Source organism: Narcine bancroftii, chromosome 2, assembly GCF_036971445.1.
Source record: "Narcine bancroftii isolate sNarBan1 chromosome 2, sNarBan1.hap1, whole genome shotgun sequence".
In the NCBI taxonomy this organism is placed as follows: Eukaryota; Metazoa; Chordata; class Chondrichthyes; order Torpediniformes; family Narcinidae; genus Narcine; species Narcine bancroftii.
Window position 1 is genome coordinate 69,355,455 of NC_091470.1, and position 22,724 is coordinate 69,378,178.

At 38.8% G+C, this 22,724-nt stretch overlaps 1 protein-coding gene across 6 annotated transcripts in view; it reads left to right on the forward strand.

Moving 5' to 3' along the window:
• Nucleotides 1-14,449, forward strand: part of fermt2 (FERM domain containing kindlin 2) — a 160,165-nt gene extending 145,716 nt beyond the window's left edge. For 4 of the 6 annotated variants that reach the window (XM_069917002.1, XM_069917006.1, XM_069917004.1 and 1 more), the window contains 4 exons: nucleotides 8,033-8,053; nucleotides 8,585-8,709; nucleotides 11,359-11,500; nucleotides 13,295-14,449. In XM_069917002.1, coding sequence (XP_069773103.1) covers nucleotides 8,033-8,053; nucleotides 8,585-8,709; nucleotides 11,359-11,500; nucleotides 13,295-13,468 — 462 coding nt within the window. In that variant the 3' untranslated portion in view covers nucleotides 13,469-14,449. The remainder of the gene's footprint in view (nucleotides 1-8,032; nucleotides 8,054-8,584; nucleotides 8,710-11,358; nucleotides 11,501-13,294) is intronic. The other 2 variants (XM_069917003.1, XM_069917005.1) reach the window with 1 other exon arrangement.
• Nucleotides 14,450-22,724: the final 8,275 nt, after the last annotated feature.

Below are 22,724 nucleotides of genomic sequence, written 5' to 3' on the forward strand. Positions count from 1 at the left end.
AACAAAGGTGATGTAGAGTCCTTTGTTTTGTTCTCTGCACTTTTCTTGGAGCTGTCTGAGGGCAAAGACCATGTCAGTGGTTCCTCTGTTTGCGCGAAAGCCGCACTGTGATTCTGGGAGAATATTCTCAGCGACACTAGGTATTATTCTATTTAGTAGAATCCTAGCGAAGATTTTGCCTTTTTCAGCAGAGGGACAGCCTTAAGACCACCTGGATGCATCCCCGATCCAAACACTGGCACCTCCTGGACTACATCCTGGTGCGAGAAAGTGACAAACAAGATGTGCTCCACACCAGGGTCATGCCTAGCGCGGAATGCCACACTGACCACCGGCTGGTTCGCTGCAAGCTCAACCTTCACTTCAAGCCAAAGCCCAGGAACAATAAAGCCCCCAGAAAGAGGTTCAATGTTGGAAAACTGCAGTCAGACGAAGCGAGAGGAAACTTCCAGGCAAACCTCAAAGCAAAGCTCGACGTTGCAACCCGCCTCACGGACCCGTCCCCTGAAACCCTCTGGGATCAGTTGAAGACTACCATACTGCAATCCACTGAAGAGGTACTGGGCTTCTCCTCCAGGAAAAACAAGGACTGGTTTGACGAAAACAGCCAGGAAATCCAGGAGCTGCTGGCAAAGAAGCGAGCTGCCCACCAGGCTCACCTTACAAAGCCGTCCTGTCCAGAGAAGAAACAAGCCTTCCGTCGCGCATGCAGCCATCTTCAGCGCAAACTCCGGGAGATCCAAAATGAGTGGTGGACTAGCCTCGCCAAACGAACACAGCTCAGCGCGGACATTGGCGACTTCAGGGGTTTCTACGAGGCTCTAAAGGCTGTGTACGGCCCCTCACCCCAAGTCCAAAGCCCGCTGCGCAGCTCAGCTTGTCAGAGTACTTTGATTGTTAACACCTATAGTGTGTTAATGGCTGTTCATGATGGATGCTGAGAGCTCTGGTAGGTAGGATGTGACAAATATCGTGGATTTCTTATGGGCCTGGCCACTCTCTCCATAATGTATGTGTTATAAACTTGGATGAAAGCATTGGAAGTTTAGTTTCGGGTTTGCAGATAGCACCTTAGCTTGTAGACATTGTAAATCATGCAGTTGGGAGTGATGCAAACAATGTTAATGGCCTAAATACAGTATTGCTTTCCAACACAATTAATTCCAGGCCATAAATATGCACAGGCACACTGTGAACGGGTTGTTGAGTGTGCAGTTTCTTGTCATACACAATAGTGTAGAACTTTTTTCAATATTTTGAAGCTTTTTCTTCTCAAAAGTAAAATTTGTTTTAAAAAAAATTGCTTGAACTAATTTGTGACAATAACCCAACTGGTGAAATGTTTCAAAACTACAAGCATTTGGATGGCGAACTCTTGCGGAGATTTTCTGTTTTGGCTTTGTATACTTTTACTGTTTTGGCATGTTGAAACTGGTAAGAATGATTCATGTATCAAGGCCATTTCTACTGTCCATTTAACAATTAGTTTCCTGTTGGCACAAGTTTTTCTGCTGAGGGGAAAAAATATATAGGAAAGGGAAAATCTGTTTAACACTAAAATTACTTTGATGTAATTTAGAATGAGTTTTTCATTCAATAGCTTAAGCCACTGATGTGTGTTGTATAGTGCACATGTTATCCCTTTCAACCTTGCAGTGAAATGCTCAAGTCCAAGGCAACGTTGTCTGCAACTATACACATATTTGGGTCATATAAACATTTATTGTCCAAAACCTGGATCTTTCATGAGTGATATTGAGGGGAACTTCCATGCAACGAACAATAGTACCTTGGAACCCTTCTACAAATAACCCAAGTTAATTTAAAGTCTGGGATTTTTGACATCAGTGCACATTGGACAGAAGTGGGGTGGTGAGATGATGTGAATAATTATCTTATTAAATAAGCGAAAGCAAACTCAAGAAACTTGCCCAATGGTGTTTTATTTTCTTATTGTGTAAGAAAGTAGTCAGTACAGTATATAAAAAGCATCCAAAAAGATGCATAAAAGCAGTGTTGAGTAGAAACATAGAAGATAGGAGCAGGAGTAGGTCATTCGACCCTTTCAGCCTGCTCCGCCATTCACCGAGATCATGGCTGATCTTAAAGTTCAGTACCCCGTCCCCGCCTTCTCTCCGTAACCTTTATTACCCTTATACTGAAGAAATATATCTAATTCCCTCTTAAATATCTTTAATGAACCTGCCTCTACTGCCCTCTGTGGCAATGAATTCCACAGATTCACCACCCTCTGGGTAAAGAAATTCCTCCTCATCTCGGTCCTAAATGGTTTGCCTATTATCCTCAAACCATGGCCCCGGGTTCTGGATTTTCCCATCATTGGAAACATCCCATCTGCATCCATTCTGTCCAGTCCTGCCAGAATTTTATAGATCTCTATGAGATCCCCTCTCAATCTTCTAAACTCCAGCGAGTACAATCCCAATTTGCGCAATCTTTCCTCTTAAGTCATTCCTGCCATTCCAGGTATCAGCCTGGTGAATCGCCTCTGCACTCCCTCCATTGCAAGAACATCCTTCCTTAGATAAGGTGACCAAAACTGCACACAATACTCCAGGTGAGGTCTCACCAAGGCCCTGTACAGCTGCAGTAAGGTATCCTTGTTCCTATACTCAAACCCTCTTGATATGAAGGCCAACATACCATTTGCCTTTTTAACCGCCTGCTGTACCTGAATGCTCGCCTTCAGAGACTGATGTACAAGTACCCCTAGGTCTCTCTGCACTTCCCCATCTCTTAATCTATTGCCATTCAAATAGTAATCTGCCCTCTGGTTTGTATTACCAAAGTGGATAACCTCACATTTATCCACATTGTAGTGCATTTGCCATGTATCTGCCCAGTCCCTCAATTTATCCAAATCACACTGGAGCTTCCTGACCCCCCCCCCTCTTCCGTGCACACAACCCCTCCTAGCTTAGTGTCATCTGCAAATTTGGAGATATTACATCCAATCCCCTCATCCAGATCATTAATGTAAATTGTGAACAGCTGGGGTCCCAGTACAGATCCCTGTGGTACCCCACTGGTCACCGCCTGCCACTCAGAAAACGAGCCATTTATCCCAACTCTCTGTCTTCTACCTGCCAGCCAGTTCTCAATCCACATCAATACTTTGCCCCCAATTCCATGAGCCTTGATTTTGGAAGCCAGTCGTTTATGCGGGACCTTATCGAAGGCCTTTTGGAAGTCCAGGTACACCACATCCACTGGCTCTCCCCCATCTATTTGGGGGGGGGGGGGTGGGGATGTAGCTCGAGAGCACAGCAACTTTGTGAAAATAAAAACTAGAAATTGCCTATAATAGGACAAGCTTTGCACAGTTATGTGCAAGCAAAAATCTTTCCTCTGCAAGCTCTGTCATTCTGGAGCTCATTTGGAATTATTTGGGTAGACTGGATAATTTGAGAAATAATAAGGAAAATAATTGGACTGGGCCAGGAAGCTGGCCCAGGTAGTGGATCAGTCAGACACTCAGTTAATCCACTGTAAGAGAAGAACTGGATGCCTCAGATCCTCTGGCAGCAAAGTGGGTGAATTTGATCCCCAACTTCTCTGAAACAAGTTGTAACAGTCTGGTTAGGCCTATTGCAGAACAAGTTCTTATTGCCACTTTTTGGGCTTTGAAAGAACCTAAAAATTATGAAGTATCCTTGTCAAGATGCCACTGGGCAGGCCCAGCAGTCTCCAAACACTCATCAGGCACATAGAGACCTTGGCATTAGTTAGCATTGAGGCTTGTCGGCATGTCTGGCTTACAAAAGCAATTTCTGTTCACCTATTTCTCATGTTAATGGTGCCAGCTCCCTCTTTCCACTAGGGCAAGTAGCCATTTAGTGATATTCTTTATGACAGTAAAAAGCAGTTGTTAAGGAAAAAAAAAGACTTAATAGCCCAATTTGGAGACTTTCTGGAAGGCTTTATGCAAACAAGAGAAATGGAGCCAATTAAATTCGGTTCCTGTCATTAAGGCCAGAGTTCAGCATTGTTTGAATTCACTGAAGATTTCCATGGAATTTTAGATTGAATTTACTTACTGTTTAACACTTTCACATTTGTTCCAGTTTACATTTTCCTTTCTTAGTCCCTACAGAGCTTCTCCTGCTGTGAAAAAAGACCAATTGCTTTTTTAGTTCACAACTTGGGGGGCATGTAGCCTAATTCTGAAGGTAAAATATTGTTAGATATGTCTGAGGGATTTTTAGATTTTGTATTATAAGGTTAGAAATAGGCCTAATCTACATAAGGAAATTCAGTACAGTAAGAGGCCCTTTTGGCCCACGACCCAATGCCACCCAAATACACCCAATTAACCAACATCACTGGTGCATTTTTAAATAATGGGAGGAAACCAAAGCACCCAGAGAAAACCCACGGAGACATGGGGAGAATGTACAAACTCATGATTCGAACCCTGGTCACTGGCACTGTTACAATGTTGTGCTGTTATGCGAACTGCACCACCCTTGTTTGTCCACAGGTGGAACAGAAATTATTGCATTTAATTATCGTTAATGTTTTGTATTGGAAGAAAGGTTATCACATAAGAGGAGGCCATCAACTTGTGGTTCATTACTACTATTTAATAGAATAATTGTCCCACTCAGTAACTTTCATTTAACATTGCAACGTGCTCCACTGACTTTTCAAAGAGGGTCATCCAATAAAATTTAATATTAAACCACATTGTGAGAAATTATAAAAATTGATCAAAAACATGGTCACAAAGAGGTTACATTTCAGGAGTATCCCAAGGACAAATGGAGCTCATCAGGCATAGCTTGTTGAAAAGAATTCCAGTTGAAGGCAAGGCAGTATGTTGCAGCCATTGAAGTTGTGGGCATGGAGAGGAGAAGGATAGAAATGGCATGTAAAGCCCAATGAACGATGAGGACATTGAGGGATTTTAATTGTGAAACACTGGACTGGAATTGTTTACGGGTGAATGAGCATGAATTGAGATTGGTACACTGTGATATTGGCAGTTGAGTTTTGGACTGGCTCCAAGTATGCATAACATGAAAAATGCGAGGCTGTTGGGGAGGTTAATGTCTAAATGGTCTGAATGTCATCTGATAATAAGGTTTAGATGATAACTTCGTGAAAACATTTGCTGGGGCATGTGATGATCTTAAATTCTCTTCTGCTGCGAGTATTTATCCTGTTTTTCCCTGAAACACTGATTCTACCTCTACCTCTCTCCAGTGCAAAATGTTCCAAAGCTTTGTGATCTCACACAATGAAGCTTTACTATTCACTTTCAGAACTGATGCTCCAAGCAGGAGAAGTAGTCTGTCCAAGCTGCAGCTGTAAAAGTCTTCATAAATGAAGTACATTGTTTGTTAAACTTCCAATCTTGCTCCAATGGAAGAGGTCCTGTGAAAATGTCCAGTCTCTAAAGTACCTGCTGAACATCACATTGGTGGGGCTGCCAGAGCTGCTCTAACAGCAGCAGCACTGCCTCTGTGTGAGAGAGAGGGAGAGAGTTTTGAATATACATAGTTGTAATTAGATCAACTCATGTTTTTGTAAAAACACAGAAATGCTGGAGTAACTCAGCAGGTCTTGCAGCGTCCATAGGAGGCAAAGATGTATAACTTTCGTTGCGAGCCTAAGCCCTTCTTCAAGGTATAAATAAAAACTAGACAGGCGCCTGAAATTAAAAAGCCCAGAGAACCCTAAAATCTAGCAGCAGTAGATATTCACCAAGACAAATGGTTACTTAAACAAAAGTTGCTTTTAATTATCACACTTTAACTTGTCACTATTAACTTAACTAACCTAACTTAACCTCCTAATTCTAAGCACACATGTATGTAATGTGTGTTTAAGTTTAGAAAAGTTCTTTGATTCACAGTCCAATCTAATTTCTCATTCCTCCAAGTTTACTGGTTGCAGGCAATTCTTATACTGTGCACAGAATTTAACATTTATGAATTTCACCAGGCTTTGGTTCTTGAAAGGTAAATGGTTACCGCTCAGAAAGATTCTTGTCAGTTTTCAGAGAGAGATTTGTTTTTCCTGGACATAAACTGATCCCTTTTAATCAGCCACTTCAGTGTATTGTGGAAGAAACTTGCCCCATCAGGGTTTTTCAGGTCACCACAGAGTTCCTTTTTGTTTCCCTTATTTCAAGTGAAACATTAGGCAGCCAGTCCTCTCTTCTTCCATGAACCACAAGGGCTTTGACCAGGCTGAACTAAGCACTCACAACCCATCTTCCAAATGGGGCTTTTCCATAAGCTTACCAGCTTGTGCTGTTCCAGTCCCAGCTGTAGCTGCTGACTGTAAAACCGCAGAACTGAATTCTCTCTTTCTCTCTTTGTTTGATTCCCTCTCTGCTTGCAAAAAAAAAACCACATGACCCTCTTAGAACCGGAAACAGACAGAGCCTGTGGCTCCGAACTACTCCTCCTCCGATCTGTTGCTTTTCAAAATAACAATCCATTAGTGAAGTCTTTTGGGCACTCCCCAAAGTTTTTGCAAAGGCCTTCAGGAGCTGCCCTGTCTGGCTTGAGCAGAGTTACTGTATTTTAAATGAGATCTGTTTTGAAGTGTTTGTATGTGACCTACACTGAAAAAAAACCTGCCACACTTTATCTCCCAAAAACATATCTGTCACACTGGGAAGAGAAAAATGAAAAGGCAAGGAGTGTAGACAACAGCTAAAAGGTGATAATTTGACATGGATAGGACAGAGGAAAGGTGAGAATTGATTGGGGGGGTGGGGGAGGTGATAGTTCTGTGAATGCACATCAGGATGAAAGGTGGCACAGGGAAAAAGAAAGAGCTGGAGGTCCTGCCTGCAATGTCATCCACAAAATTTACAGGTGAAGTTGGAGCTGTGTACAGCATGCAGTTGTGGATGGATGTCCAGGGATAAAGCAATAGAAGTCTATTTCTGGAAAGTAGTTTCATATTTGAGCATTTATGGACAACTAATGCAAAGTAAATCTAGAAAAATGCTAATTTAAAATCCGAATTGAAGAATTTAATTTGAATCAAGTCTGAGTACACAACATTGTGGGGCCTCAATATTGAGGATGAATGTGGAGGAAGTGCTACCATCATTCCTCACTGATTGCAGCCTGTGAGATAGAAAGTCATCGATCCAATTCCAGACAAGGGGGGGAGGGGTGCTGACGTTTTGAAAAGTATTGCACATATTTCTAATGGTTATTATCTTTTTTTAATGTTTCCCATAGCTAGAATTTTGTTGTTTGAATTACTCTATCCCTCCCTCTTGGAAAGGGAACTTTATTAGCTTCTCCATTCCAAATCTAATTTGCTTATTTAAGAAGGAATTGGATAGATTAGCTAAATTCTCTGTAAACTCTTCTTCCATAATGTGCACACTGACCAGCTCCCGAGACCTTCAGAACTGCTTCTTTTTACTTAATATGTCTTGAATGCTACTATATCTGACATAATTTTAAATAAAGGGTTAACACTTCCGTCATTCCTTTTACAATTACGACCTCTGCCCTTCCTTCAGCAGCCATCACTCCTTCTGGCTCATTATGATGTGTTGTATTCATTGATCGTGCATTTTCCAAAACAACTTTGGTGTCTATAATCTGGAAAATATCTTGTATTGAGGAGGATCAAATGTAACTCATCTCAATGAGAGTGACGATCAGATGCTGTTCCTGTTATTTTTTTTCTAATTTTCTCTGCAATCTGTGAAACGAGAGTTGGATAGAAATCCAACAGGGGGCTTTTAGTAAGTGATAATTTGATGATATTTCCTCAGACACACACACTGTCATCCCCTTAGTAGTTGGGTAGTCTCAAGATTTTGGTGCTCAGAATACTGCTATTTTAAAGATTTTTTAATAAAGTTGCTTATACAACAATTTGGATAATGCATTAATTGCTCTAGGGGATTGTGCTTTTGAATGGTGGGAGGCAGATGGATGGGTGTGAAAAGCTGTTTGTGTGCTGCTTTTAACCTTATTCTTACTGCATTTTCTTTCAACTTCCTTTGCCCTCTTCATGCTGCCCTCTTCAGCCAGGCTATGTAAGGGATTTGGTAAGTGGTCAGTTCAGTTTCTGTGATGGGAAGAATGTGTTTTTGTGTATTTGTACGTGTGGGCTGCCTTGTGTGTCAGAAGTGTTCAATGTTAATGCTGAAGTGAAAACCTCCACTCGATCCAAGCTTGGAGACAAAGAGCGATCAGTAAATTAGAATAATGACGTTTTTATAAAATCAGACACTGGAGAATTCAGTCTAAAATGCATTCCCCTTTTTTTTAACTTTGAAGGCCTAAAGTTTGAATCCTGAGTTTAAAATGTCATCAGCAGAAATGGAAGACTATAGGAATACTGTATACAACTGCCTGCTTGGTTTCTTATTTGATCACGTGACAGTGGAAGTTTTTTCTCGAGCTAAATGTTTTTTTAACAAAAGAAAACTAACTTTCCAGTCCTGAATATGTCTACGCTTTTAACCTTTACTCAGGTTTTTGCCATTGTTTTATTTTGGTTTTTGTTGCGGTCAGTGCTCTTTTGAGAACACTTCCTTAGCATAGCTATGATTTTTTTTTATTTCATTCCTTTTCAGATCTCTGCCAGAATTCTTGAGGCCCATCAGAATGTAGCTCAAATGAGTCTCATTGAAGCAAAGATGAGGTTTATCCAGGCCTGGCAATCACTACCTGAGTTTGGCATCACTCATTTCATTGCAAGGTAAAAATGAAGTATGCATTTTATAAACATTTGCATTGAAAGAAATTTGGTAGGCTTTTTACACCTTTTTTTAAACGCTTTAACGGTTCTTGAAGGTGAGATCAGATCCAATGTTTAATTTTTCTCAGCAGCTGCACAAAGTTATCATGTGATTGATATTTTTAAAAAGATGAAACCAGTGTCTTCTGCTTGCATTAAAATGAACAATTCACCAGTGTATCTAAAATGATCATGTGCCATAAAGGTGCATTCAAGGTAATTTTCTTTTGTTGGTTCACACAAATATTCTTCAAGTGAGCTTTTGTTTAACATTAATTATCTTTTGTTCAACATGAAAAGAAAATGAATAAAATATTCACAGGTGACATGTTGCTTCACTTGGAACGATTGCTTGGGGCCCTGAACGGTTGTGATGGAAAAGGTGTGGTGGGCCTAAGTGTGGCACTTCCTGGGAGAGGATGATTGGACGAGGGAATCGTAAAGGGAGCAGTCCCTACGGAAGCAGAGAGGGGAAGATGTGTCTGGTGGTAGGATCGTGTAGGTGATGGAAATTGTAGAGGATAATCTGTTGGATGTGGAGGCCGGTTGGGTGGTAGGTGAGGACAAGGGGAATCCTATTGTGTCTAGGGGCAGAGGAGGACAGGGCAGATGAATGGGAAATGGAGGATATGCGGGTAAGGGCAGAGTTGATGGTGGAAAAGGAGGACATCAGGCGATCTGGACTAGAAGATCTCATCTTGGGAGAAGATGAGCCAGAGGAATTAAGAAAAAGGAATAAAATCCTTTCATGGGGATTGGGTGTGAAGAAGTGTAGTCGAGATAGTTGTGGGAGTTGGTAGATTTGTTTTAATTTTTTTAAAATCTGTAGAAAGCTTGTCTCCGGAGATGGAGACAGAGAGATCAAGAAGGGGAGCGCGTCACTGGAGAAGGACCAAGTGAATTTGAAGTGGATGAGTTAGCAGCTAAGTGAATAAAGTTGACAATCTCATCATTGGTGAATGAGGCAGCACCACTGTGGTCGTCAGTGTAGTGAAAGAAGAGTTGAGGAGCCTTGCACCACAAAAAGGCATGGCCAGGACCCATGCAGGTGTACTCATGGCTACTCCTTTGATTTGGAGAAAGTTGTGTTTTAAATGAGTGAATGATCTGCAGGTTTCATTTCCTTTTTTTTCATTCCTTATTGACACCACACCAACAGTAGCAGAAAAATTCCCTTCTCCTGCTTTCAGCAGCTACTCCTAAGCCAAATTTCTCCATTTCTACCAGAAATCCTTTGACGAGCATCTCCTAGCTTGAATGCATCCTCTATCAATTGGCTGAAAGTTGTTCCAAATAATCCATGTCATTTTCTACAGTGCTGCATATTGCAAAGTGGTGATAAGGTGGCATTACATTTAGTTAAAACCAAACAACTACACACACTGGAAATCTAAAAAAAGGAAAAAATACTGGAAATATTTGGTAAGGCATACACAAAGTTTGGAATGGGAAACAGTCAGCATTTGTTATTTAATATTATTTAGTTTCTCTGGACTAGACACTAGGACATGTATACTTTGCAATCATTAAGTAGCAGCTCTCAAGTTAAGTACCTTTTTCCTATTGAGGAATAGGAAGAATGGAAATCCATCCTTGATCTGTCACGTGTCTCCCAGTAACTATTTTGAGCGGCACTTCTAGTGCCTGGAAGTATGTTTTTTGACCCATGCACTGATATGTGCAGAATTCTGCCTCCTCATCTTTGGCCATCAATAGCTTAACATTGATCTTTGCTTTAACTATGAATAAATCTGAGTTGTTTGAGACAGATGACATTAATGGCATCACTCCCTTTTTGAAGTAGAAAATATTTGAGCAGGCAACATTGGTGTTTTAAATGGTTTCAGTAGGAAGGTCAGCAATGGGACTACAAGGAAAAACAAAACCTTTGTAAGAAATGCATCCTCTGAAAATTCCCTGGAAAAGCACAATTTAGTTTGAATTCTATAATTGCTGACATTCATTGTTTTACCATGTTTGCAGCATTATATCCTAGAAATTGCTTCATTGCTGGACATGATACAATAAGACTCCATTCACAGCTGACTGCAAAATATGTCTGAAACAACTGTAAATGTCCAAAAAAATCTGTCTTTATAATTTAGAAATGAACAAAATACAATAACAAAATCAGGCCATTTTGTTCTGCCCTTGAGCAAATTTTTGAAAAAGAAATGTCCATTTTTTTTGGAGATTTGCACTAGTGCACTCTTCCTGTTGGAAGGATATCTGTGTTTAAATTTTAACTTTTCAAAATGAATCCCAATATATTTTTTCAATTCCTGCTTTTATACTAACAGATTGTAAATTTGCTGCTTTCTTGAACATAAAAGATGGTTAATGATTGTTTGAAGCTCTAGTTCTGCAGTGTACTATAATTCATTGCTCTGCAGTTCAATTTTTGCTGGTCCCAGATTTTTCTCTGCATTATTTAATGCAGTCTAATGTATAATTGATTTCTGAAAATAATCCTAATATCTGTTAAGTGGGTGCTTTTAGGTGATTGCCAAATGTTTTTTTTTCTATTTGATTGTTAAAATACTTTAATAATATTTGTTGCAATCAAGCTGCACTTTGCTTTAAAATGTTATGTTATGTGTTACAATTTAGATTTCAAGGATGTAAGAAAGATGATCTGATTGGCATAGCCTATAATAGATTGATCAGGATGGATTCAAGCACAGGAGATGCAATCAAGACATGGAGGTTCAGCAACATGAAGCAATGGAATGTAAATTGGGAGATCAAAATGGTATGCTCAATTAGAAATGTTCTGAATTGTTATCTTAAATCTGACCGTTAAGTTTATATTTGAATCTTGGAACTGAATTGTTAAATTTTGATAGTGGGTTGTAATTAGACATTTTTTGTCCTCACTTAAGAGGAACAATGCAGATAGTTTAGTTATTGAGGAAATAAAAAAGGATTTAACAAACAAACTAGAAGAAAAATCAAAGGAAGAAATAGTGCAGGCACTGATCATTTTTAGATCTTTTCTCTGTACAAATATAGTGTAGCAAAATTTTTTTTTTAAAAGAGATCAAATAATTGTTTACTTTGATATTGACTACGTTATTATAAGGAATTGAATGACCATAATATGCCACATTTAGAAATATCAAGGTTGATCTGAATGCGTTTAAGAGAAAGCCAAGTTTGGATAAGTGAGGTAGCAATGTTTGAATGGCATATGTTGATTTTACCAAAGCTCCTGACAAGATCCAGTGCAAAACTTGGTCAGTAAAAGGGTCCGTGTGATTCAAAACAAATTAAAAATGGCTAATGGGTTTTTTAAGTTTGGAGGGCTCTTTCTTTGAGCTGTGATAGGTCTTGACTCCAGATTCCATTTGTGTATGACTGATTTGGACTTGATCTTGTCCTGTGCATGTAACAAGAAGTTGTGGTTGTGTTTATTCATGAGGGTAGGTAGGGTCTGGTCAAGTGGGCAAAAAAATGGCAAATGAAGAATAAATCGAGGCATGTTCATAAACAATAAATAGTCAGATACTGAATTGTGGTGGACCTATCTATCCTGTGGATCAGAAGATTAGGAAAGTGCATGGAATGCTCTCTTTAGCTGCAACATTGGGTGCAAGAGATGGAAGTCTCAGCTAGAACTATGCAAAACACAGAAGCTGGGCAACTGTGTGCAGTTCCTATTTGTGCACAGGATGAATGTGGTTACTGGAGAATATGCAACTGGAAGCGTTGGAACGACAAGGGAAGTTTGGATAGGTTGGGGTTATAAATGGACCACAGAAGGATGATGAGATTTAACTTGGGTTGTCTTAATTTTTTTCTTGGAAGTTACTAACCAAGCAGAAAGAAGTAGAATGACATGAGAAATTGAAGGGATTCGAGGGCTGGGAGCTGGAATTGGGTGCAGGGAGAAATACTCATCAAAATTACTTCATTGTGCCCTTAAAATCCCATGGTAGTGCAATGGTTCAAGACCTAAAAATGTGAAATTAGATAGGCAGGCTGAATGGAATCCAAATTGAAGTTGCAGATGAACCAACTTCAACCAAGCAAAAATTTTAGTGAACTGTATATTCTGATTTTAGATGCATCGAACTTGTCTCCGCATTTGAAATTTTTTCATTTCTAAAAATTATAATTAACATAGCATCTGTTCTTTTTTTTTGGTGGTGGGGGGGGGGGATGATTTAGAAGATGGAAGGTAATTTGTGGGAAAACAAAATAATAACTGTTTCTCCCTGTGAATGAATTCTGCTTTCCCATGACTTTTAAGATGACCTTCCAAAGTACAATGTACACAATGAAGAATTTTAAACAAACAATTTTAATTAGATTTTCTTATTCCTTTCCTCCTGCATTTTACTTGTCATTTTAGAAATAAATTAGTGAAATGGATGGTATTCATGGTCAATAAAAGTTAAGAGTGCATATTTCTCCTTACGTTTGATCAGAATTAATCAACAGAAGGGATTGTAGCTACTGTATCTTTAATTTGGCAGAGCACATATTCAATATAAAATATTGGAGAGAATATAATGTTAAAAATACTTTCTCAACCTACATTTAGGTGACTGTTGAGTTTGCCGATGAAGTTCGGCTTTCTTTTATCTGTGGCGATATCGACTGCAAGGTAGTTCACGAGTTCATTGGTGGTTACATCTTCCTATCGACACGAGCTAAAGATCAGAATGAAAGCTTGGATGAAGATATGTTCTTTAAGCTTACCAGTGGATGGATGTGACAGCAAATACTTTAAAAGATATGCTTAAGCCATTGAAAAGGTCTTTTTTAGAAAGGAGTGGTGTTACTCAACTTATGCCGCTTATTCCAGTAAGCGCCTTGTACTGTAATCTTTTACCATAAATTTTTTTTGTTTTAGTTATCTGATCAGTTAACACTGTATGTGCACTAACAGGAGCACTTCTTAGTATCTAGCTACCAACAACCTACTGCAATTTTGGGCGTGGCATGTTCTCTACATCAGGCAAGTGACCTTGAATGATCCCTCATCAGCATCTTGTTCCGTAATGAAAGCCTTGGAATCAGCCATACAGTATAAGTAAGTTATCCATGAAATGTATGCTTAGGACAAGAAAGGACAGAATATTTATCAAACTTTGCATGTGTTTGTGCCTTTAAGACCTTTTTAAGAACATAAACCATAATCCCTTGCATACATCAGGACTACTAGAGCGAAATAGAACATGAGGGTAGTTTTGGAATTCAAAGAGTACAGCTCATTGTTTTAGCTTGCATACCAAAATGTCTGTTTATTAGTTTAATTTACATACTGTTCTTTTTTTTTTACACACCTTTATAGTATTATGTGAAGCCATTTTAATCACCAGCATTAGTTACCTTTTCTCACTTAAAGAATGAAATCTTTCCAATACATTATGAAGTAATGCTATATGAAGTATGGTTTTCATGTAACTAATGTAAAAACAAGTTTTATATAATTGTACAGATTTTGAACTATAGCATCACATCAGTTAATGTGCTCACAATGTATTATGTTTGGATGTGTTTTTACTGGCAAAAGCTAATAGTACAAAATTATTTCAATGAAAGAATTAATTTTTGAACCTAGCTTGCTTTTATCATGTTTAATTGTAACAGCTAACTGACAGTGTGCCACAGACATCCTAAACAATGAAGCATATTATTTGTTTTTGAAACTATGTATAAATGCATTTATTTTAAATAAAAGTTAAATCTTTTATTTAACATGTCACCTTTACTATTTAACATGAAATTTAGCTTCAGGTTGGCCTCTAGATAAGTTGCGACTCCTCAACTTGTAGCGACTTGCTGTGAAAATAAAGCAAGTGCACCTGAGCCTTGGGTTGGTTATTAAATATTGCGAAACACTCCCGATCAGTCACTAATGGCAAGTAACTGAATGGCATTCAATGTTTTATCCAAAGAAATTTGATTTCAGATGAAAATGAAAATATGTAGAATCTGAATAACAATAAGTAGAAATGGTTGGTTGATTTAGTTTTTTTAAATACTGCATACAACTGAATACTATTATATTTGCAACCTAATGTGGAGTGTAAGTAACTACTTTAAATCTAAAATGTTTTGTTGAATCGTGTAGGAGTTTAGATTTAAGCATTCATTTTGTTAACAGATCTATTTGCTGCAGTGTTGCAATGTTCAGTTAACACTGTTTTGCAGATAGGTTTTTTAAAATCAGCTTGTTTTATTCATACTTTGATGTTCTTTACTGCGGTGCATTACTGGTTTGCACTTGAGAGTTCCTGGCCATAACAGGACTTAAACATAGTCAGCAAACATAGCCAAAAAGTGTGTTGGGTGCCAAATCATTCATACTCCATGGAAACTATCCAGAGATTTTTAAGGAAGCAGATGTCTCATATTGGGAGTGAGATATGGGTTGTAAATCCATAATACTTCAAAAATCTATTGAACATAATTGTCCAAAAGCAGTTATAGTTTGCTATAGGACTTGATGGAGGTGGCAATCATTGGTAACGTAAATATGACCTGCAAGGCATTATTTCCTTCAGATCTTCCCACCATGAATTTGAAATGCATCCCAAAAAGCTTTTGACTTGAGATTATTAGGCAAACTCTTGAGTATTCATGCAAAACTTTGAACATTTTTTTCATGGCTGATAAATTGTGGTAAAAGGTACTATATGTCATCTAGTTTTTTTCGAAAAGAGTGTGGTCATCTTAAAAGCTGTCAAAATGTGCAGAAAGGGATGATCAATGGGGATCTGTGCATCTTTACTCCAATATCATTAAACCTGATGAGGTGTAAATAGCCTGCTTTGAGTAAAGTTAATTGACATGATTGGATGAACCTTAATATTTTAATTATGGGATTACAAACTGAAATTTAATCCATCAAGGTTCATTAAACAATTCAATTGGCATATTGCTTATAAAATAATTTAGATGTTTGATTCTACAGAAACTTAAAGCATTCATTTTCAATGTTCGGAATAATAAAACTAATTTGAATTTGTAGAGCAAACATTTTGTATAATTTCACACGACAGCTGCTTTTTCATAAATATTTCTACTGTGGTTTATTAAAAGTCATTGCTAAAATCTGAATGCAACTGATAGTAATGTGATGTTCTCTATACATTTTTTAAAAACAGGGGGGAAAAAGCCCTTAATCGAGAAATTGTGCATCATTATTTCAAAGTTTTTCATCTGTGCACAACGTGAAGCTGCACCTAAAGAAACACCTTGCAAACAAATAATACTGTTAGGGAGAATTAGAAAATTATTCAATAATTATTTTGTGAAAGGACAAACTGACCAATGTTACTTCACAAATACAGCTGTAAGTAGACAATTGAGGTTTTTTTTTTACTGTTGGCATCTGCATTTATACCTTATATTGATGTATTGTTACTCCTGTTTGAGAATGAAACTGATCTAATGCATTTCTAACTCTAGTCCTCAAAAAGTGTTTTTCAAACAATCAAATTTTATAGCAAATTGACTGATAAAGCAGACCCTTTTTTTTTGAGCAGATATTGCCTTTTCCGTTGAGGATTGTGTCGGCAAAGGTTCAACAGTGAACCATCCAAAAATCAGATCAGCTCTTCCAGTGATTCTTATCATCTGTTGTACTCAATGGCCCTCCTCCCTGATCGACTCAGTTGGTTAAATAGAAGATCAGTACTTTGGACTGTGGTCATATACCAAAATTCCTTGGATTCTGGGCAGGTCCCAGCAGACTGGAAGACAGCAAATGTCACGCCACTTTTTAAGAAGGGATGTAGGCAGAAGACTGGAAATTATCGGCCAATTAGCTTGACGTCTGTAGTTGGAAAAATGCTTGAAGCCGTCATTAAAGATGAAATAGTGAAACTTTTGGAACGTTAGGGTTCAATCAGGCAGACGCAGCATGGTTTTAGAAAGGGATATAATGGGTGCGGTGGCTAGAGGGGAACAGGTTGATGTTGTATATTTGGATTTCCAGAAAGTGTTTGATAAGGTGCCGCACAAGAGATTTATCAGTAAGTTACAGGAAAGTGGAGTCTGGGAAAGTATATTGGCCTGGATTGAAAATTGGTTGTCTGACAGGAGGCAGAGAGTCAGGATAAATGGGAGTTTTTCAGGTTGGCAGAGAGTGGTAAGTGGGGTGCCACAGGGATCAGTGTTAGGCCCACAACTGTACATCATTTACATTGATGACTTGGAGGAGGGGACAAAATGTGGTGTAGCCAAGTTTGCGGATGACACCAAATTGAGTGGAAGAGCAAATTGTAATGAGGATGTGGAGAGTCTGCAGAGGGATATAGTTAAGCTGGATGAGTGGGCAAAGGTCTGGCAGATGGAGTACAATGTTAGTAAGTGTGAGGTTATCCACTTTGGCAAGAAAAATAAAAGAGCTGAATATTTAAAGGGTGAAAAACTACAGCATGCTGTTGTGCAGAGGGACTTGGGAGTGCTTGAGCATGAATCGAAAAAAGTTAGGTTGCAGGTGCAGCAGGTTGTTAAGAAGGCAAATGGAATGTTGGCCTTCATCGCTAGAGGAATTGAATTCAGGAGTAGGGAGGTAATGTTGCAATTGTATAAGGTACTGGTGAGACCGCACCTGGAGTACTGAGTCCAGTTCTGGTCTCCATATTTGAGGAAGGATATACTGGCTTTGGAGACGGTCCAGAGGAGGTTTACTAGGTTGATCCCTGGGATGAAGGGGTTGACTTATGATGAAAGATTAAATCGTCTAGGATTGTATTCGCTCGAGTTCAGAAGAATGAGAGGAGATCTTATAGAAACATATAGGGTTATGAAGGGTATGGATAGGATAGATGTAGGAAGGTTTTTTGAGCTGGCCGGGGAAACTAAAGCGAGAGGACACAGTCTCAAGATTCGGGGGAGTAGATTTAGGACAGAGATGAGGAAAAATAGTTTTTCCCAGAGAGTAGTGAATGTTTGGAATTCTCTAACCAGGGAAGTGGTTGAGACTGCCTCATTAAACATATTTAAAATTCGGTTAGATAAATTTTTACATGATAGAGGAATTAGGGAATATGGAGAGAAGGCAGGTAGGTGGAGTTAGGTCATAAATTAGATCAGCCATGATCGTATTGAATGGCGGAGCAGGCTCGATGGGCCATTTTTGGCCTACTCCTGTTCCTACTTCCTATGTTCCTATGTACAGGTCTAGCACCCCAAATCGGAAGTTTCAAAAACGGAAAAGATCTAAAAAGCAAACTTTTTTTAAGCACTGACATGATGTCACGAGTAGGAAAAAAAATTCAATACCTGACTTGTTGGTGCCAATTTGATTACTAAAACAGTAAAAAAAAACACACAATCTTTGCTTCTGGCCTGGAAGATGCCAAACAGAGCTGGGTCCCTCCCGGGAAGGAGCGGGGACTGTAGTTGGAGACCAGCGGCAACAGTGGAGAGGTGTCAGTGACCAGCGGCAGAGACCAAGTTTTTTTAATATGTATTAAACATTATTTCATGTGAATTTTCATGTCATTTGTTGTTTAACCATTGATACAAGTATTCTGCTGATGCTACTGTGCTGTTTTTGGATTTTTTTTGGTTTTATTCTGAAAACTGGGGGAAAAAAACCCAAAAACTGAATAAAATCTGGTCCCAAGCATTTTGGATACTGGGTACTGTACCTGTACTCTACACAAGTTAAAGCAATTTGGACAGAAATCAACAATAGGAAATCATGGTAGTGTTTTCAGTGCATGCCCTTCATTCTCAACTAACTCTAGCCAAGAAAGAATTAAACCAGTGGTTCTCAACCTTTTTCTTTCCACTCATATTACCACTTCAAGTACCTGTAATCCCTATGCCAGAAGTGGTCTGATTGGTAAGGGATTGCTTAAGGTGGTATGAAAATGGGAAGGGAAGGTTGAGAATCACTGCGCTAGACCTAATTGTTACTGAAGTATTTTGCTTGAGAAAATTGTCATTTGCCCATTTCCTTTGGAGTGATGAAACCATGCACATAATGAGTCAATTAAGTACAATTAAAACAACACATACAACCCTGAGATTCTTTTTCTTGCGGGTGAGGCAGAATCACCACTTATTAGTAGTGTATAAAATCTGTACACAATGTACACGTGTAAGCAGATAAAGAACTGTGAACAGGTAATGAAATGTAAACCAACTGTGCAATACAGAGAGAATTTTTTTTTTAAGTGCCTTTTTTTAAGAGTTTTTAAATGACTCCCCAATTGACTTTGTCATTGAGGTGTCTGATAATGGAGGGGTAGCAGTTGTTCCTGAACCTGGTGGAGCGAAGTCTTTTTTTTTAAATATTTTAATTTTTTTTCCATAAATATACATAGTAAACTCTCCAATATCAAAGTGTGTGTTTCTATATATATAAGATAGATAGAGAGAGAGATATATAAAATGTTTTCTTACAAAAAATAAACAAAACAACTCCTCCCAACCTCCCTTTTCACAATATAAATCCACACACCGTCATGGCACATATTTATGTTGACCATTAAAAAAAATCTATATTGGGACATCACATGTGTGTGTATATATACTCTTTGGCTTGGCTTCGCGGACGAAGATTTATGGAGGGGGTAAAAAAGTCCACGTCAGCTGCAGGCTCGTTTGTGGCTGACCAGTCCGATGCGGGACAGGCAGACACGATTGCAGCGGTTGCAAGGGAAAATTGGTTGGTTGGGGTTGGGTGTTGGGTTTTTCCTCCTTTGCCTTTTGTCAGTGAGGTGGGCTCTGCGGTCTTCTTCAAAGGAGGCTGCTGCCCGCCAAACTGTGAGGCGCCAAGATGCACGGTTTGAGGCGTTATCAGCCCACTGGCGGTGGTCAATGTGGCAGGCACCAAGAGATTTCTTTAGGCAGTCCTTGTACCTTTTCTTTGGTGCACCTCTGTCACGGTGGCCAGTGGAGAGCTCGCCATATAATACGATCTTGGGAAGGCGATGGTCCTCCATTCTGGAGACGTGACCCATCCAGCGCAGCTGGATCTTCAGCAGCGTGGACTCGATGCTGTCGACCTCTGCCATCTCGAGTACCTCGACGTTAGGGGTGTGAGCGCTCCAATGGATGTTGAGGATGGAGCGGAGACAACGCTGGTGGAAGCGTTCTAGGAGCCGTAGGTGGTGCCGGTAGAGGACCCATGATTCGGAGCCGAACAGGAGTGTGGGTATGACAACGACTCTGTATACGCTTATCTTTGTGAGGTTTTTCAGTTGGTTGTTTTTCCAGACTCTTTTGTGTAGTCTTCCAAAGGCGCTATTTGCCTTGGCGAGTCTGTTGTCTATCTCATTGTCGATCCTTGCATCTGATGAAATGGTGCAGCCGAGATAGGTAAACTGGTTGACCGTTTTGAGTTTTGTGTGCCCGATGGAGATGTGGGGGGGCTGGTAGTCATGGTGGGGAGCTGGCTGATGGAGGACCTCAGTTTTCTTCAGGCTGACTTCCAGGCCAAACATTTTGGCAGTTTCCGCAAAGCAGGACGTCAAGCGCTGAAGAGCTGGCTCTGAATGGGCAACTAAAGCGGCATCATCTGCAAAGAGTAGTTCACGGACAAGTTTCTCTTGTGTCTTGGTGTGAGCTTGCAGGCGCCTCAGATTGAAGAGACTGCCATCCGTGCGGTACCGGATGTAAACAGCGTCTTCATTGTTGGGGTCTTATACTACAGCAACATCTATTATCGTCCTTTTTATTATTGTGGTTATAATTATAATTGGGCCCCCATATGATCCAAATATGGCTGCCATATCTTAATAAATAGGTACACAACTATTCATTTCAGCAATCCATCAAGTTATATGTAGAGGGGAGTCGGATTTCAAAGTAATTGCAATGCATCTTAGCCACTGCTTAGGCTATTTTAACAAATTAAATTTGGAATTTAGTTAATTTTAGTGTGTATTTCAATAAAGTAGCTTAAAAGATTAGGCTCCAGGTCGTCCGTGAAGGCCACCCCTGTTAACCTTGTTACTATTTCAATAATATCCTGCCCAGAAAGGTCTCACTTTCGTACACAACCATGTAGCATGTAAAAACATTCTTATTTCTGTTCCACACCAAAAACATCTTCATATTTCAGATTTTTATTTATGCAACTTCTATAGTATGAGATATAATTGGTGTAGAAAATTATATTGCTCTAATCCATACCTTGCATTTATGATCGATGTCATGCTATCCAAACACCAATCAGACCAACATCTTTCCATTATTGCAACACTTTAATCCAACTCCCATCTCTCTCTCCTCTCTCTCCTCTCTCTCTCTCTCTCTCTCTCTCTCTCTCTCTCTCTCTCCCTCTCTCTCCATATATGTAAACTTGGTTTTGCACTTTCATTTTGGAGACCATAGTACATCTTGGTTATAAATTTAGGTGTGTTCCTCAGCCAAATCGTTCATTCCATTTCACTAATTTCAGGTGGGTCCAAATTTGGCCCCCATCTTTCTTTTAGGAACATTCTTAGCTGAAGAAAACAAAAAGTGTCATTAGCTCCTTCATATTTATTTCTTAAATGTTCAAAAGACACAAGAGATCCTTGCACATAACAATCATCAATATATCATACCATGAATTCAATATTTAGTTACCCAGGTTCATAGGCAACACATTTTTACATAATGATATCTGGTTTTTTTCCCAATACACTCACTCATTTATTTCTTGCCGTATTCTAATCAAATGTAATAATATAGGGTTATCTGTCTTTTGTTATTAATTTAACATCATTTGAAAACATTTTTAGGTAGTGCAATAGGTAACAATTGAAAAAGGTACTATAATCGCATTCATTTTAATATAATTTACTTTTCCCACTGAAGTAATCGGAAGGTCTTTCTATTTCTGTAAATCTTTCTCTTTATTTTTTTAAAAGAGCAGTGTAATTAAACATACAAGTTTTGTAAGTTATTATGTCACCTGTCTGCCATTTAAATCTACTACCTTTTTGATCTCTTTCATAATCAAAATTCATCAGTGGCATTATTTCACTCTTGTCCATATTTATTTTATAACCTGATATTTTTCTAATATTGTTTGTAATTTTATCAGTGATGCAAACAGGTCAGACATACAATAGCGCATAAGCAGCAAATAAGCTAATTGTATGTTTTCTTCCTGTCCAACTTTGAATCCCTAAATATCTGGATCTCTCCTCATAATCTCCGTCAAGAGTTTCAATCGCTAGGATAAAATGTGCTGGGGATAGAGGACACTCCGTTTACTCAAGGGAAAAACTGCTGACATCTGATTATTAATTATAATTTTGACTCATGATTTATGATGGTTTTTTTTAATCCAGTTTATAATTTTTCTGCCTTTACCAAAAATTTCCAGTGTTTTAAATAAAGAGACTATTCTAATCAGTTGAATGCTTTTTTTCTGCATTTAGGGAGACTGTAATACTTGGATTCAACTTTGATTTTGCCATATGTATTATATTAAATTGTCTACCCAGACTATTTGAAGGATGTTTTCCTTTAACAAATCCCACCTGATCTGTATGTATTAATTTTGCTAAATATTGTCCCAGTCTATTAGCTAGCGCCTTTGCCAATATTTTATAATCAGCATTCAAAAGTGGTATAGGTCTATATGATAAAAAAGTTTTAATGGGTCTCTACTTATCTTTGGTAACACTGATTATAGCAGTTGAAATAGATTCTGAGAGGGTCTGAATCTCCACTGCCCAGTGCAATACATCCATCATAAGGGACATCAATAAATCTTTAAATTGTCCGTTGAATTTGGGAGGAAACCCATCCTCCCCTGGAAATTTGTTAGCTTGTGGGAAGCTCTCTCAATTTCTTCTCTTGTGAAACGGGGTCTAAATCAACCCATACTCTATCTTCTAATTTTGGAAGGTCAATAGTTGTTAAAAATTGTCCATCTCATTTTCATCTAATAATTCTGATTTGTATAATTTCATATAAGATTGTCTAAAATATTATTTATTTAAATCTTGATTATATGTAATAATATCAGCCTCTGTTTTTGTTGCATTTATCATTCTAGATGACTC